At 49.1% G+C, this 15,397-nt stretch overlaps 1 protein-coding gene across 1 annotated transcript in view; it reads left to right on the top strand.

The window, feature by feature from the left end:
- The first annotated feature begins 5,519 nt into the window (after nucleotides 1-5,519).
- Greb1 (growth regulating estrogen receptor binding 1) overlaps nucleotides 5,520-15,397 on the top strand; it is a 69,148-nt gene continuing 59,270 nt past the window's right edge. The window contains exons 1-3 of the mRNA XM_059248189.1: nucleotides 5,520-5,727; nucleotides 10,568-10,687; nucleotides 12,656-12,832. Coding sequence (XP_059104172.1) covers nucleotides 5,571-5,727; nucleotides 10,568-10,687; nucleotides 12,656-12,832 — 454 coding nt within the window. The 5' untranslated portion in view covers nucleotides 5,520-5,570. The remainder of the gene's footprint in view (nucleotides 5,728-10,567; nucleotides 10,688-12,655; nucleotides 12,833-15,397) is intronic.

The raw sequence follows: 15,397 nt of genomic DNA, 5'->3' as shown, positions 1-15,397 counted from the left end.
ACCCTTCCTTAGCTGGCAGAGGGGATGTCATGGCCATGATCTGTCTATAAGGCAGAACATTACCGTGGTATGTGGAAAGTGCCCACATTGTTGGGTTGTGGTCCAGTAGGGAAAAACAAAAAGGGCCCTGACATTTAGTCATCTCCTCCACACTGCTTCTCTGGTCTTATCTACCAGGGTGTCCTCACTGCTGTGGTGCCAAAAGCGCCTGCTGATAGGGAGTGTTGTATGCTTTCTCTATCGCTATCCGCTTGTAGATATTAAAATGTCAGTGTTTGCTTAGGATAAAGTCTTTCTTTTTTTAAATTTTTTATTTTGTGTGTGTGGGTATTTGCCTGCAGGTCTGTCTGTGTACCACATATGTGCCTGGTGTCTGCAGAGTCCAGAAGAGGGTCTTAGATCCCCTGGAACTGGAATTATAGACAGTTGTGAGCTGAGTCCTCCAGAAGAGCAGCCAGTGCTCTTAACCACTGAGCCATCTTGCCACTCCAGCCCTCTAAAACCGAGAATAATGGTTTTATAAGGGCCAAATAGGGTCTAGGGACTAACTGGCCTTTCACTTAGAAGATTCTTTAAGCTTTGGTGTTTTGTGACAGGGTTTCTCTGTGTAGCCCTGGTTATCCTATAACTCGTTCCATAGACCAGGCTGGCCTCGAACTCAGCGCTATTTATAAATGTCAATAAAATCTTGTGCATAGAAAAATCTAGAAGGACAAATGTCAACAGTAACTGGATTTCAGCAGTGAGGATACGGGTAACTCTTTCATCCCAGTAAGCATTTACTATAGTTTTAAACTTTCTGTAGTATTTTATGTACTTAAAAAAAAAAGAGGTAAAGCATAACGTTGAACAATTGTGTCCATAGCATAGAAGTAAAAACTATGTATTCACAGAAAACCTCCCTCCCTCCCTCCCTCTCTCCCTTCCTCCCTCCCTCCCCCCTCTCTTTCTCTCTGTCTTCCTTTCTTTATTGAGGCAAAGTCTCACTATGTAGCCTTGGCTGTCCTGGAACTCACTCTGTAGAACAGGTTGGCCTTGGACTCACAGAGGTCCACTTGCCTCTGCCTCCTGAAGTGCTAGGGCTAAAAGCATAAGCTACCACCAGCTGATCCAAAATTATATATATATAAATATTTACATATATATTTACATATACATATACATATATATTCTTTTATAATTACACACACACACACAACATGAAAGTTGGAGGGGACTTGGGAAGAAGACTTTAGTGGGCGGAAGAGGTTAGAGAAGATAATGGAGGACTTTGATCAAAGAACATTTTTTATATATATATGTGTGTGTGTGTGTGTGTATGTGTGTGTGTGTGTGTGTGTGTGTGTGTCCCACTGCCTGTAATCAGGGTTGTCTGCACAAGCATGGCTGTGGGGTTATTTGCCTGAGTGGGGGCAGTGTGCCGATGACTCCATCACTGTGGAATGTGACATAAGTGAAGGACCTCAGTCCTGGACCCTAGGAGACCTTTAAAAAGCAGTGGAATTTACAGCCTTGCTTGAGAACATTAAACTTAAAAAAAACAAAACAAAACATTTACTTTAATGTGTGTGTGTGTGTGTGTGTGTGTGTGTGTGTGTGTGTACAGACATTAGAGGACAACTTGAGGGAGTTGGTTTTCTCTTTCCGCCCTGTGGGTCCTAGGAACCGAACTTAAGTCCTAGGCTATGTGGCAATTATCATTATCCACTGAGCTATCTCGCTGGCCCCCTGAGAACATTTTTTTTTTTTTTAAATTTTATGTTTGCTGCATGGTCAAAGCAGCTGGTCTCTTTTATTTCTGCATCACTGATTAGATGGAGCCGTTATTTTTGAGCCATGGATCCAGATGTTTTGTGCATGAGTTACTTTGCTCCATGTGCTGAAAACCATTGCTCTGGTCAGAATTCCATGCTGGGAATGATGGTGTTTACCTTATTCTCCAGTGTCCCGTGTCTCTGCTAAATACCAAGAAGTTTGTGTCCTTCAAGCAGTAAACGTTGCAATGTGAGGAGAATACTGCACTCTGATTTATGCGTGCCTGTCTTGAAATTTGTGGTCATGTTCATCTTCCATTCAGAAAAAAACTTTCATCCTATGTTAATTGCTTAGAACAGAGCAAAAATGTATTTTAAAAAGAAAATTTTAATATGCCCCTTGACACATTCAAACATGTATAAAATGTATGCTGGTTATGCCCACCCAATCTCCCCCTCAAGGTTGCCATTTCTTGAACGTAAGGACTTTCCTCAGCTGTCACCCTTCTGCCATTATGTACCCCTTTCCTCCCCGGAATTTCCCCTCCCATTTCTTTCCTTTCAACAAGGGCTCCCTCAGACTCTGTACCTCCAGTGTCAATCCATGGGCAGTAAAATTCGCAGGGGAATGCCATTCCACGGTCACCATTCCTGAGAAGTAGGGGAGCAGCCTGGAGCATGGCCCCCGAGGAGGATCTGTGTTCCCTCTTCCTTTTTATTGTTCTCTTCACCTTAGGTATCAATCATCCTGGGCTGCAGAGTTTCTGAGCTCCGGGTGCCAGTCTGGCACCACCAGGCAAGTGGCTAGGGTTGTGGGCAGGCAGGGTTTGCAAGGGTTCGAGTCCGTGTGCTGATAGAAATCTCCTCCTGTGTGCCTGGCTTTGTTCAGACAAGGCTGCTGCATAGGCAGGAGGCGTTTGTGATGTTATTAATGGTGGCAGCTTAGGTGGGCCACCCGGAATTAAGACTACATTAATTAAGACACCCCCCCCCCCCGTGTGAATCTAACCCTGAATTGAGAACTCTACGAGGCCCCCCAAGGATGGCCCAACTCTCTCGTGAATATCTTGAGGCATGAGACACGTAAAACAAAACAACAAACCAAAGCCGCTGGTGGACAGGAGACCAAGACCCCTTCTGATGTGTTTTGGGGTGTCCGTTGCTGACCTCTCCACTCTGGAGCACTTCCCCTTTGTTGGGGTGAGTTCCTGAACCATTCTTAGGTCATTCCCCTGGTGGAGGGGCCTGTGGGCGGTAATTATTGCCACAGGCAGGAAGTGGTTAATGGGCTCCATTGACTGAGCTGGCAGAGGAAGGCTGTTGCCACCCTCCCCCAGGAAACACCCCCCTGCACACCATTCATTCCCCCTCAGGTGGGAACTGGAGCCTTTTCAGTCCCACAGTGGCGTCTTAGAGGCTGATCTGCCACCACGGAGGGAGCAAGGAAGAGGAGAATTTAACTGCATACATCTTAAGACAAAAAGTGATGGGCCAGGTTTTGCTGAGTGGTGACCCGAGTTCCCGACTGACTAGTGTGTGTGTTGTTATAGGCGGAAGCCAGGAACTGCCGCCCAGGGCGGTGGCTCTCCGCATCTGGTGTTAGTCTGTGACTCCTCAGTTATTTTGTACGAGACAAGAAATGCCAGGACATACAAAAAAGGAGTCATTTGACCTGCTTCCTTACATTTCTTGCACATGGACAGGGCTCGTGTGTTCACTGCTGTGTGCAGTATTCTTTAAGAAGTTCAAAAAGTAGAGTGTCTAATGACTAGCCTTAATTAGAATTTAGTTAGTAGTGTTAAGACCCCCTCGCCCCATTTTGATTATTTAGAAATTAAACACTCTTTGATAAACATTGGAGCAAAGGCAGAGGGAACCAAAATGGAGGCTATAAGCTATCCAGAGAAAAACGAGAAAGAAGCTGGGCAGAGTGGTGCACACCTGCATCCCAGCCATCGGGAAGTGGAGGCAGGAGGTTCAAGAGTTCAAGGCCATCCTGGGCTGCAGAGCAAGCGCAAGGGGAGCCTGGGCTATTCCAGACCCTGTGCATGTGTGTGTGTGTGTGTGTGTGTGTGTGTGTGTGTGTGTGTGTGCGCATGGAAGAAGAGATTGGCTGACTGACTTTATGGTTAATTTAAATGCCAAAGCGAAGAAGTGGCCTCACATGTTCCTATTGCTGACGTCACACTAACAAGTAATTACTTTAGAGGAGTTAGAAGGAACGCAACACATGAAATTAAGAGGAAGTGGGAAGAAGGAACTATAAACCCAAAGCCAACATTAATGGAAGAGCTGAGGAATGGAAATGGTCAGGAGGGTGTGGGACACTGGATGCTTATGCTTGGAAAGGACCAATAATAGAAGTTTAACTCTAAGTACAACTCAGAGAAATATCTGGGCAAGTACCTCTGTTTTCCATCAGTGAGATGCCATGCGGCCATTCAAATGATTTTAAAAGCATTTGTAAGAGGCACGAGTGTATGTCAAGTGAAATAATTACGATTATAACTGCGAATACAGTCCCCATCCTTCCCCGCCCAAAGTTCTGAGGAGAACTTAGTTTGCAAAAACACATCAGAATGTCACCGTGGCAGGGCTGGTCCAGGAGTCAGTGGCCGTGGGTTTGACCCTCAAGACTGCCAATGAACAAAACCCAAACAAATCCCAGTGGCGGCGCACTGCTGATTCATATCACGATGCGTTTGTGTCTTGGAGTTACCGTGCTAAGTGGAAGAAGCTGTTGGCAGAGGCTTCCTGTCCAGGCTTCCAGACGTGCAGCCAACAGAACAAGGGGGGACCTCTCCAGCGACAGAGAATAACTTCACTGCAGGGTTGGGGAGTGACAGTTCTGAGGCTTCCCTCTGGGGGTGATGGACACGCCAGATCAATCGTGTAACAGTTGCCCAAAGCGGTGAAGATACTAAAAACACCAATGAGTTGTCTGCTTCGGTGTGTGGATTAGTTATGAAGTCGCGACCGATAAAATGAGGGTGATTGTCTTGGGGCACGGGTTCTGGGGTTGTTCTGCATTGTCTAGATGATAGAGACATTTAATAAGCTAAAATACAGTCTAACACAGGGGTTCTCAACCTTGCTCATGCTGCTAATGCCCTTTAATACAGTTCCTCATGTTACGGTGACCCCCCCAACCATAAAATTATTTTCATTACTATTTCACAACTAATTTTGCTACAGTTATGAATCATAGTGTAAATATCTGTGTTTTCCAATGGTCTTAGGCAACCCTGGTGAAAGGGTGTTTGACCCCAAAGGGGTTGCAACCCATACATAGGTTGAGAACCCTTTGGACTCTAAAGGGAGGATTTTAATAGCCAGCCTTTTACCAGGAGCAGCAGTGACGGAGTCTGCTAAGCTTGCTTTTGGAGGTGTGTGCCTCCTATATTCCTAAAACCCAGGCTTGAGCTCTGAGGCTGTCATAGATGTGAACGGCCACGTGTGGAAAAGGTTGTGTCATTTGCCTGGGGACCCTAGGAGGCAGGATCCTATCTCTGGGAAAATCCGGAAAGCCGAAGAGGCTCTTCCTGGTGGAATATTCTGAGAGGCGGTGGGCTCTGTGAGCGCAGGATCAGTGGGGGGCTGTTACTTATATAACTTCCTGTAATTGCCTGGCAGTAGCCGCGGAGAGCTGCCCTCTCCTGTCTGGGGCTGAGCAGAGGCTGCAACCCTTCCTGCCGCTCGCTGCTGCTGCTGCTGCTTCGTTTACCTCCTTGTGGGGCTTTGTGTGGAGGCAGCCGTTCTCGGAAGAACTGAAATGTCATTTTAACCAGAAGACTCCGTCCTCTCTGTGCTCCGGAGATGGGCAATTCCTATGCTGGACAGCTGAAGAGCACGCGGTTTGAAGAGGTCCTCCACAACTCCATCGAGGCTTCCCTCCGCTCCAACACCCTCGTGCCCCGGCCCATCTTCTCCCAGCTGTATTTGGAGGCTGAGCAGCAGCTGGCCTCCTTAGAAGGTAAGAAACATGTATTTCTTATGTTCATGTGTGTGTGTGTGTGTTTTCTTATGTGCAGCTGACGTGAGCTGAGCTGCGTAAGCCTGAAAGTTTTCATTCTCTCTCTCTCTCTCTCTCTCTCTCTCTCTCTCTCTCTCTCTCTCTCTCTCTCTCTCTCTCTCTCTCTCCATTTAGGAAATCTAGAGTCTAGCAAAAAAAAAAAAAAATGAAAGTTGCACACAGATTTTTATTTGTTTAAAAGTAAGTACAGGCCAGAAAATACAACAACAAGAAATTAATCTTGGACTCGTCGGAGGCAGGGAGAGTGTGTGCCTGACCCTCCTGAAACTGTTATTTATACTCTGAGTAGAGGGCTTGCCATTTTAGCTTTGACGAGGAAGGGATTTTAGCGTGTTTGGCCCTCAGCTGTGCGTTTTCTTGTCTTTTCCTCCTGTGAGTCCTGGTCTTGTCCTTGCAAGATAGTTGAGCGGTTGTGTTTCTGTGTGGTAACAGGTGTAAGAACCCCCTAGAAATTAAAAAAGAAAATAGAGTAAGCCTTTATGGATTTTGCATGTATCAAGAGCTGTATTATAGGTATGGGGATGACTTGGGAATGTCCTTTATCTGGAAGATGCAGTGTGTGAGTGTAGGTGCTGGGGAGATGGCTAAGAACACTGACTGCTTTTCCCAGATGACCGAGGTTCGATTCCTAGCACCTGCGTGGAAACTCACAAATGTAACTCCAGGATCCAGCACCCTCACACAGACAGACATACAAGCAAAACACCAATGCACAGAAAATAAAAATAAATACTTTTTTTTTAAAAAAAAAATGTGTGTTTTCATGTCGAGTGAGCCTGACGTAATCTACAGGACGAAACAGCTACTGTTTTAGAATTTTTCTTTTATTTTTAAGTTCATGCTTTTTACTTAAAATTACACACAAACGTCAGTAGTTTTTGAAGTAGGAAAGGTCATGATTTTAAAGTAGGAAAGCACCATTAAACAAGAAAGAAAAAATGTCCACCAGGCTTGCACTCTGTTAGGCTTCAGGGGGCTGTGTGGGGTGCCTGTCTTGAAGTAACTCTGCTGAGTGTATGGATGCCTGCTAGCCCTTATTTTTGCAGAGAGGACAATGTGAGTCATTTTCCGGCTTAAAGTAAATTAACCTTGCAAATTTCACACAGATAAAGACCTAGCCAACCCGGGTCTTGGGTCTAAGAGAAACTAGATTTGCTCAGCACTATCAATTAGGAAAACATGAAATTCTGTGATAGTCATTAAGACAGCGCCAATGTTTTCTGGCATCGGGTCACTGTGACTTCACCGGGAGCCAAGACGTTATCAGAGACTCTTTAATCGATCCCAGTTTGGACCAGCCACAAGGCTTCGGTGAAATACGAGTTCCAGGGATATCCTTAACTATGAACTGGGTCAACAAGCCTTGCCAATTGCAAAATAGCAGCAGCAGTCATGATGATGATTTCGAATACTCGGGTAGCATCCTAGAATCTACCATCTGTTCACCTGCTGATGCTGAGGCCTGCTGTGATTTGGAGACGTTGAGGGGGTAGCTGAATTGTACTTCCAATGCCGGCTGTCAGGGTGGGACAGACATGGTGAGGGAGGGGCTGGGGGCTGGCGGGGGGCGGGGGGGGGGATGAGTGTACAGCTGATCATGTGGGATCAGAGAGCATCAGGAAGCCCTTGGGGGCTCCCCCAAGTTGCCCTCTCCCGCTGTTGAAGATTTCCCTAGGCTGCCCACCTTCTCAGGGTCTCCTCTTTGATGAGTCCTTGGTATTTTCCAGTGATCCCCACCCCACCCCTGCCCTGACTGTGCTGCCCAGGACCTAGGAGTTCCTATGAATTAGTTAATGCTCTGCCTCTGAGCTTCCTCTCAGCCCCCAGCAAAGGCGTCAGCTGATGGTGGGATTGCTCAGCCTTTGAGTTCCTGGGCCGACCTGACCCAGCCCCTCTGCACTTTTTCCTGTCCGCTCAGCAAATAACCCAGCACCATCTCCTGGGATTTTGTTTGTCCAGTGCTGAAGTCAGCCTGAGGGGGTCGGTGGGACATGTCACCATAAACCAAGCCCTAAGCTTGGGCCATATCTTCTGCATCATAAACCTTGGAGCAGACAGGCATTTGGGGGCCCCCATCTTGTTTTGTCTGTCTGTCTCTTGTCGGGGTCTCTTATCTGATGGCTGGCCTTCCTCAGATAATAACATTGTTGATGATGCTTATGACCAGGGTGCTGGGACACTAAACTCCCCAGGATCTGGTCACATTTTATGTATTTGTGGGGGTAATTTAGCAGGGGCCTTATTATAGCTTTGTTCTTTGAATTGGGGCTCTTTTTCACTCCCCGCTTTAGGGGAAAATCCTTTTACACAATATTGAGTTTTTAAGGGAACAGTCCCCATGACAGATGACTGCGTCAGCCCTAGGCATCATAAATTTAGTATTTAAACAGGATGCAGGTAAATTCCTATAATCCTACCTGCTCAGAATTCCCACAACGTGCATCTTATGGAAAGAAAAGAGAATTGATCGTAAACACTGGAGTGAATAGCCTCAGGTGCCTGTCGTCAGGGGGGCTAGGGGGTGCTTGGATTTGTTTTATTATTACCTTGCTAACCCCTCAACCCTGATGGTTTTGTCTAAGACCACTTTAAAACTCTAACCCTGCCAGGAGACCTCTGTAAACATGTCTGTTTAGTCTACTCCGGGGCCTGTGCTGCCTGAGGAGCCCATCAAAGTCCGGAAAGTCTGCCACAGACCCTTTGACCTTTAACCCTGCCTGCAGTTTGAGCCCTTTGGCTGGCTCTCTGTGGCTTAAGACCCTCTTCTCTTGTTTCTTTCTAAGTGTGCTGGAATGTCTGTTCATTGGGCTTAGCAGAATAATGCATAGCCCGGTCCCTGTGAACCGAGGGCTGATCCACGGCTCTGGCTTTGGGGACGTTTGTTTTAGCTGTTGGGGAATCTTGTGTGAATGTCCACTCCAAGGCTGGTGTCTGTGCCACTCTCTGGGTCTCTGAAGAGCTAGATCAGAGCCCCATGTGGACTGTGCCTTCTGCTCTGGTGCCAATGTCTGGAGATTGGCGGGACCCTGAGACCCCCTGGAGGGGACAAACTGTGCCTACTGTAAGCACAGGAAGACGCCAAGATGAGCTGCTGGGATCACTCCTTTCCCTCTGTGTGTTCATCTTGTGTAATCTCTCCACGGCTTTCCCGCCACTTGGTATTGATCCTTTGCATTCACAAGGTCCAGGGCACCAAGAAGGGCAGAGTTGTTATTTCCTCCTCAAGGTCTTGGTCCTGGTCAAGTTATGCCCCCAGTAGCTTGTACAGCTAAATCACAGGTAGAAAACCCGGTGCCAATCAGAGGCGCCACATTTTCTAGAACATCACAAATCACAGTGACCTTAGGGCTTACCTTGTAACCAGCTCATTTTTGCACAGAGAGGTTAATTGACCGTCCTGTGGCCACACAGGCAGCGGCCATCTAAGTCCTGAAACTTGACTTGCTGGAGCTGTGGTCTAGGCTTTTCCATTAACGCATCGTTTATCTGTCAACTTAAAACCTTCGGATGGAGGGAGGAGACGTTAGGGACAAGTACGAGAACAGTAGGGAGATATAAAACAAGCCAGCAGCAAGAGACAGGGAAACAAAAAGCGAGGAGACAGCCGTGTCTCGCTGCTGTGTATTTAAGACCGTTTACAATGACCCTTCCCACGAGGAAATCTTCGTGCTGTTTAGTACTTGAAATTTAAAGACACACTGAGAAGTATTTTTACCCCAAACACTATGAGAGAAGACATTGGAAAGACTAAATATCAGCACCTTTGAAACAAGTTAATTTTTGTGACCCTTCTGCTTTCCCCAACAGTGGGTAAGGCCTGAACAGTGGGGCGGCTCTCTCTTCAGCATGGCTCCTGCACTGAGAACCTTGCTGGGTGCTAGACCAATGAGAGCAGAGTCCTCTGGGAGCCCCGGAAGACAGTGCTAAGCACATCGAGGGGAGGTGCTCATGGCCAAGGCGTCCCCCCTCCCCCAGTTCCGCATTTGCTGTTCTTCCTTTCCTAAAGCCACAGCATGCCTGGCCCTATTCTAGAATTTTCTGGAATGTGCACGCACATGAGTGTGTGTGTGTGTGTGTGTGTGTGTGTGTGTGTGTGTGTGTTTGCGTTTCGAGCAATGAATATATGCATTCTTTGGATGAACACTCATGTATAGCTCAGCAGCTCCCTCATGCAGTATTGAGGCCGTGCATGCTACTTCAGTTTGTGAGAACACCAGGGGCACCTGCAGGCCCACAGGCTTGCCTACAGGCTGTCGAACAGCTAAGGGCCAGCGACTCCATCTCAGCCCCAGGTTCCTTGTCTGTAATAGGGACTACATGTGTCACGGTCTCACACGAAGGTTTTTGGAATGCCTACTGGGCTGTGTCAAGGCTCCGTGTTCAGGCCTTAGCGAGCTTCCGTATCCAGAGCAACTCCCCCACACCTGGGCAGACATAGGCAGCTGTCGTGGCTAGAAGGGACGTGAACTTGAGCCTGAGTCTGTGTGCACCTTGGTCTTGGGGACGCATCCTCCCTGAGAGAGCCCTCGCGTTTCCTTCCGGTACAGAAGGATCCGAGTGCCCGGCTTCCAAGTGTTGCTAAGGACTACTGAGTTACAGAGCAGCAAGGGTTGACTGAGTGCTTCCTAGAGGGGTGCACGCCTCCTTTGTGTGATGAGCCCCCCAGGCCCCATGTCTTTGTTGAGCGTATAGCTCCAGTGGAGGGAAAGGCCCTGGAGGAGTCTTCTGAGGCCCCACAGCAGCTTCCTTAAAATTCATCACTCTTCTCTCCCATGTGCAGGTGGTGGCCGGGTGGACAACGAGGAAGAAGAGGATGAGGGAGAAGGGGGGTTAGAACCCAGTAGTCCTTCAAATGCCTACCAGCTGCCCCCTCCTCCCGAAGGGTGCTGCACCACGGATGGTAAGACACTGTAAACCCCCCTCCCCCGTCAGAATCCGCAGCTGGGCCATAGCCTCCTTTTCCCCTGAGATGTGAGCTGGACCTGTGTCCCCACACAGGCTACAGGAGGCTGAGAGTGAGCCCCAGCCGCTAGGCCACTATAAGTAGTAAAAATGGCCTGGGGTCCAATCTTCATTGTTTTGGGTCCGTGGTTTGGAAATTAGAATATACTTTCCTTACTGGAGTTGACTTTGCCGTGTACTTGATTTGGAATAGGTTAGGAATGACTTCTCATGCCCGTCAGTTCTTGGCTGTGAGAGGAACGTATCTGCATTGTCCGGGAATTGGGGCAGTGGTGTCTTTTTAGCTGACAAGGAACAGAGGCAAGGCATGCTGGGGACAGCAGCGTCTCAGTACAGTCTCGAGAGCTTATGCTCTGGACCTGGGGAGGCCTGCAAGTTCGCAATTTAGACCCCATTACTCCCTGAACCAAGACCTGTCCATCACGACTATAATTATAAGCAATGAACTTATCGAGCCCACGTTCTGGAAGTTCAGAGATGAGAGATGAGAACTCGGGGTGGGTGGTGAGGGGGAGGTGTTATCTGGGGAGACAGATGCTTTATGCCCCCTCTGTGGCTGGCAAGGTTGGCAGCACGGGAGCTGAGGGGAACTCCAGATGCAGGCAGGGTTTTGGCAACGCTTCCCGGAGAAGGGTGACCTTCCTCTGGGTTTTAGAGGATTGGTAGGAGTTAGACAGGAGACTACTGAGGTTTAGGGGAGATTGGAAACCGCAGAGGAAACAGTGTGGCAAAGGTAGGGCTGAGATGCATGCTGCCTGGGAGCCGCAGGCGGCTGAGCAGGACATTCAGGCAGGGCCTGGGATTGGTGAGGGGCTGAGGCTGGAAAGTGATCAGGGTAGTCGCCAATGCCCTCTGCACTCAGAGGCCTGAACTTGACCCCTACCCCTGACCCTGAGTGCCAGCTGACGTTACTGGGACACAGACGTCAGTCAGTACAGTTCTGAGACAGTCCCCAGAGGGGGACGGTGAGATTCGTGGTCACTAGAGGGGCTTTCACAGGATTTCTATGTTGCTGCAGTAGACCCAGACTGCCCCAGCCCATATTCTCCAGCTGCCCTGGAGGTGGGCTGCTTGCTGGGCTGAGAGAAAGCCGGAGAAAGGGACCGGGGCAGACAGCCTGGGGCAGCCAAAGAAAGGGGAGCTTGTGAAGGGTGGCAGGGGCCCAAAGTTGGCTCCTGGGATGGAGTGGGGATCCTGCATCTCTCTGATGGTTGACAGTGCAGAAAGCCCGTGATGTTAGCTCACCCTAGAACAGCAGTTCTCAACCTGTGGGTCGAGACCCCTTTTGCGGATGTTAAGCGATTCTTTCATCGAGGTCACCTAAGACCATCTGGAAAGCACAGATGCTTACGTTACGATTCACAACAGTAGCAAAGTTACAGTTATGAAGTAGCAATGAAAACAGTGTTATGGTTGGGGCTCAGCACAGCATGAGGAGCGGCGTTAAAGGGCCACAGCGTGAGGAAGGTTGAGAACCATTGAGCTAGAACATGACTCTGGAGAAAGCCTCAAGAACCACGGCCGTTTCCTTCTGTTTTTCCTTTTCTCAGATACTTTTGACAACTTATTTTCCACGTAGGAAATATATTTAGAAGTTTTACAATATGAAAGTTCAAGGGGGTGTAGAGAGGCTCGTTCTGCCACGGACCTCACGTTCCCACAGGGGAAGCTGAGGAGGCGTGGCTCTGGCCCCCCTCCCGAATGTACCCATTCTGCAGCCCCATAAAGTATAGTAGGTGAGAGATGAGACAACCCTCACCCTGGGAGGGTTTTGTCTTGTGTCAGATGTAATTAACGTCAAGCCCTAACCCAGAGACGAGGGTGTTGTTTGGTGCTCCTGTGACCCCCAGGCCCTTGGTTTTGGGGTGTCTCAGGACAGTGTGTGAGCCCTGTCTACCCCTTCTAGGCTTCTGCCAGGCTGGGAAGGACCTGCGTCTCGTCTCCATTTCCAAAGAGCCCATTGAGGTCCCTGCAGGCTTCCTCCTGGTTGGGGCCAAGTCTCCCAGCCTGCCCGACCACCTCCTGGTGTGCGCGGTGGACAAGAGGTTCCTGCCTGACGACAATGGCCACAATGCCCTCCTTGGTGAGTTCTCCTGGCTTCTCTGTGACTGTCTGCTCTGGGGCGGGGCAGAGGAAGGGAGGCCTCAGCTGCCGGAGACAGAATACCTGGATGTTTGGTGTCCTACATCTTTCTTTGTGTGTGTGCATTTCTTTATGGAATAAAAGAAAAAAAAGGGAATTATTTAAAAATATGATTGGTTGGGACTAGGAGGTAGTTCGGTTGGTCTTTCGGAGCCATGTAAAATGGCAGGTCTGATGGCCGTGCTCATCATAACCCCAGACAGACAGGTCCTTGAGCCGTGCTGGGCAGCCAGTTGAGCTGGATTTCAAACCGAAGATATTTCAAAAAACCAGCTGAACAGTTCCTTAGGAATGGCAACTGAGGTTGACTGCTGGCCTTCACACACGCAGACACAGATACACACACACATATGCCTACATACATACATTTAAAAAAATGACTGATTGCTTCCCCCTAGACAGCCCACCATTTAATACTGGGTTTTTCATACTTAGCTGTTCAAACCTTCTTTTGCCTGTCGGGATGAGAAAAGGCTTATAAACCCTGAACCAGGTACTTTTAGGAACTAATAGGCAGGGGGCAGGAGAGTGAGTCCGTGTATGCATGTGCATGTGTGCGTGCATGTGTGTGTGTGTGTGAGTGTGTGTGTGTGTGTGTGTGTGTGTGTGTGTGTGTGTGTGTATGTATGTATATGTCTGTGTGTGTGTGTGAGTGTGTGTGTGTGTGTGTGTGTGTGTGTGTGTGTGTCCCTGCCTCAAGCTGGTCACATCTGAGTGATTGCCAGAATCTCTAACCACCTTCTGCTGTGATTTATGGCTCCCTCTGGAGAGGTGGTGTCTGTCACAATTCTGCAGGGGAGCTTAGGCTTGTTCATGAACTTGTCCTAAGTCATGAGAGTAAAGAAGATGTCAGGGGTCCAAGTTCAAGCCTTTGAGGCTCCGAGTTCTCTCCTTACACACTGTGCTTTTGCTGTGGTCAAGGTTCCGTCGGGGTCGTGGCTTTCTCTTCTGGCCACGGGAACCTGCCCGATGCCTGGCCCACTAAGACCCTGATGGCTCATTGTGACGTTGAGGCCATGCCTGACCTTCTCTTGCTCAGATGGCATTATTATGCTCTTGCTGTGTACCATGTTCCCTTCCTGTGCGGCAGCATCAAGGAAGACGCCAGCTAGCACTGAGAGACAGGAGGTCTGGACAGGGTTGGTTTGGCATGCAGTAGAGAGGGCTTTGGATCCATGTCATGGCTTTGGGCAGTTTGTTCCTGTCTGGCAACTTTGGATTTGGCCATTCATCTCTTTGGAGAACTGGGTATGGAATGACATGGCAGTGGTCCGTTTCCACGCGGAGTCTTATCGCCGTAGAAGCGAGGATCCCTGGTACAAACTGACGGATCCAGACAGTTCACAGCCTCTTCTGTATTCTCCATGGGTTTCGGCCTTTCAAACATCCAGTTTTTTTGTTCTTATGGCCCCAAACCAGGGGGGGGGGGATGGGGACACGGGACTCACTGCAGAGGAAGGGCTTGAGGGACGGGGGTGGGAGAGAGTGGGAATCAGGAAGAAAAGGAACTGTTCCTGTCTCCAGACTTGAGGGGCGGGTCACAGTGTGTGTAAAGTCTCAAACCAGGCAGATGAATGCACCCAGGACGGGGAAACACATCTTGGGGTGGGGGTGGACCCTAAGGCAGGTCTGTACACTTACTGAGATCAGCTCTCTAAGACTAACCCTGGAAAATTACCCAAGAAGCCGGCGGAACCCCTGGGACTGTGCTGGAGTTGGCTCACCGGGAGCACGTAGAACCCGTATTGACTGTGGTGCGTCACACAGCTGTCTTTTGATCTGCGGGTGGGGTGGGGTGGGATGAGGTGGGGCGGGGGCGGGGGGGCTTGTCTGAATTCCACCCCTTTGTGACTGCAAGGGAATTACTGGGGCAGTAAATCAGGGAGGTTCTGCCTGTTGAGCCCTGGAGTCAGGGATCTTCCAGCTCCTTCTTCTCCAGCCCCTGAGCGTCTGGCCCCTCCTAAAGTGCCCAGGAAGGCACTTGGTTAATTGCTAGCAAAAAGCCATCGGGAATGAGGAACAAGGGCCGCCTGGAAATAGCTGCGCCTTCTCCTTTGAACGCAACTTTATGCTCTCAGCTTGGACACTTCACACTGTTTCGGTTTCCTGCTGTTAACCTGGGTGGCCGCCTAGGACAAGGTGGTCTCCGCAGCTCCTGCAGGAAGGAACCAGGTTCAGCCCTGTTTAGTGATCCATAAAACTGGGTCTGTGGATCATCCCCGGGGAGGCAAAGCCTCTAGGAACATTGTTCTAGCAACTCTGAGGCTGTTGAGGGATTTTGTCTGAGAAAATCGAAAGGTTACAATACTAGGTGTGGTCTTCAGCTTTTGCCGTTGTTGCCAATAATTAATCTAAGTTGGCCAATCCCTTAGCCCTCAGAGAAGAAAACGTCTCTCTTCCTAGCCTGCTCATTTCTTAGAAGCAAATGAGTCTGTTGTTTAGTTAACAGGCAAATGATCCACGCGTTTATTGAATGTAGAAGGTCAAACTGAAGGCTGGTGTTTAG

This window comes from Peromyscus eremicus, chromosome 22, assembly GCF_949786415.1.
Source record: "Peromyscus eremicus chromosome 22, PerEre_H2_v1, whole genome shotgun sequence".
NCBI classification, from domain to species: Eukaryota; Metazoa; Chordata; class Mammalia; order Rodentia; family Cricetidae; genus Peromyscus; species Peromyscus eremicus.
The sequence above is the reverse complement of the archived record's forward strand: the minus strand, read 5'-3'. Positions and strand labels throughout refer to the sequence as shown.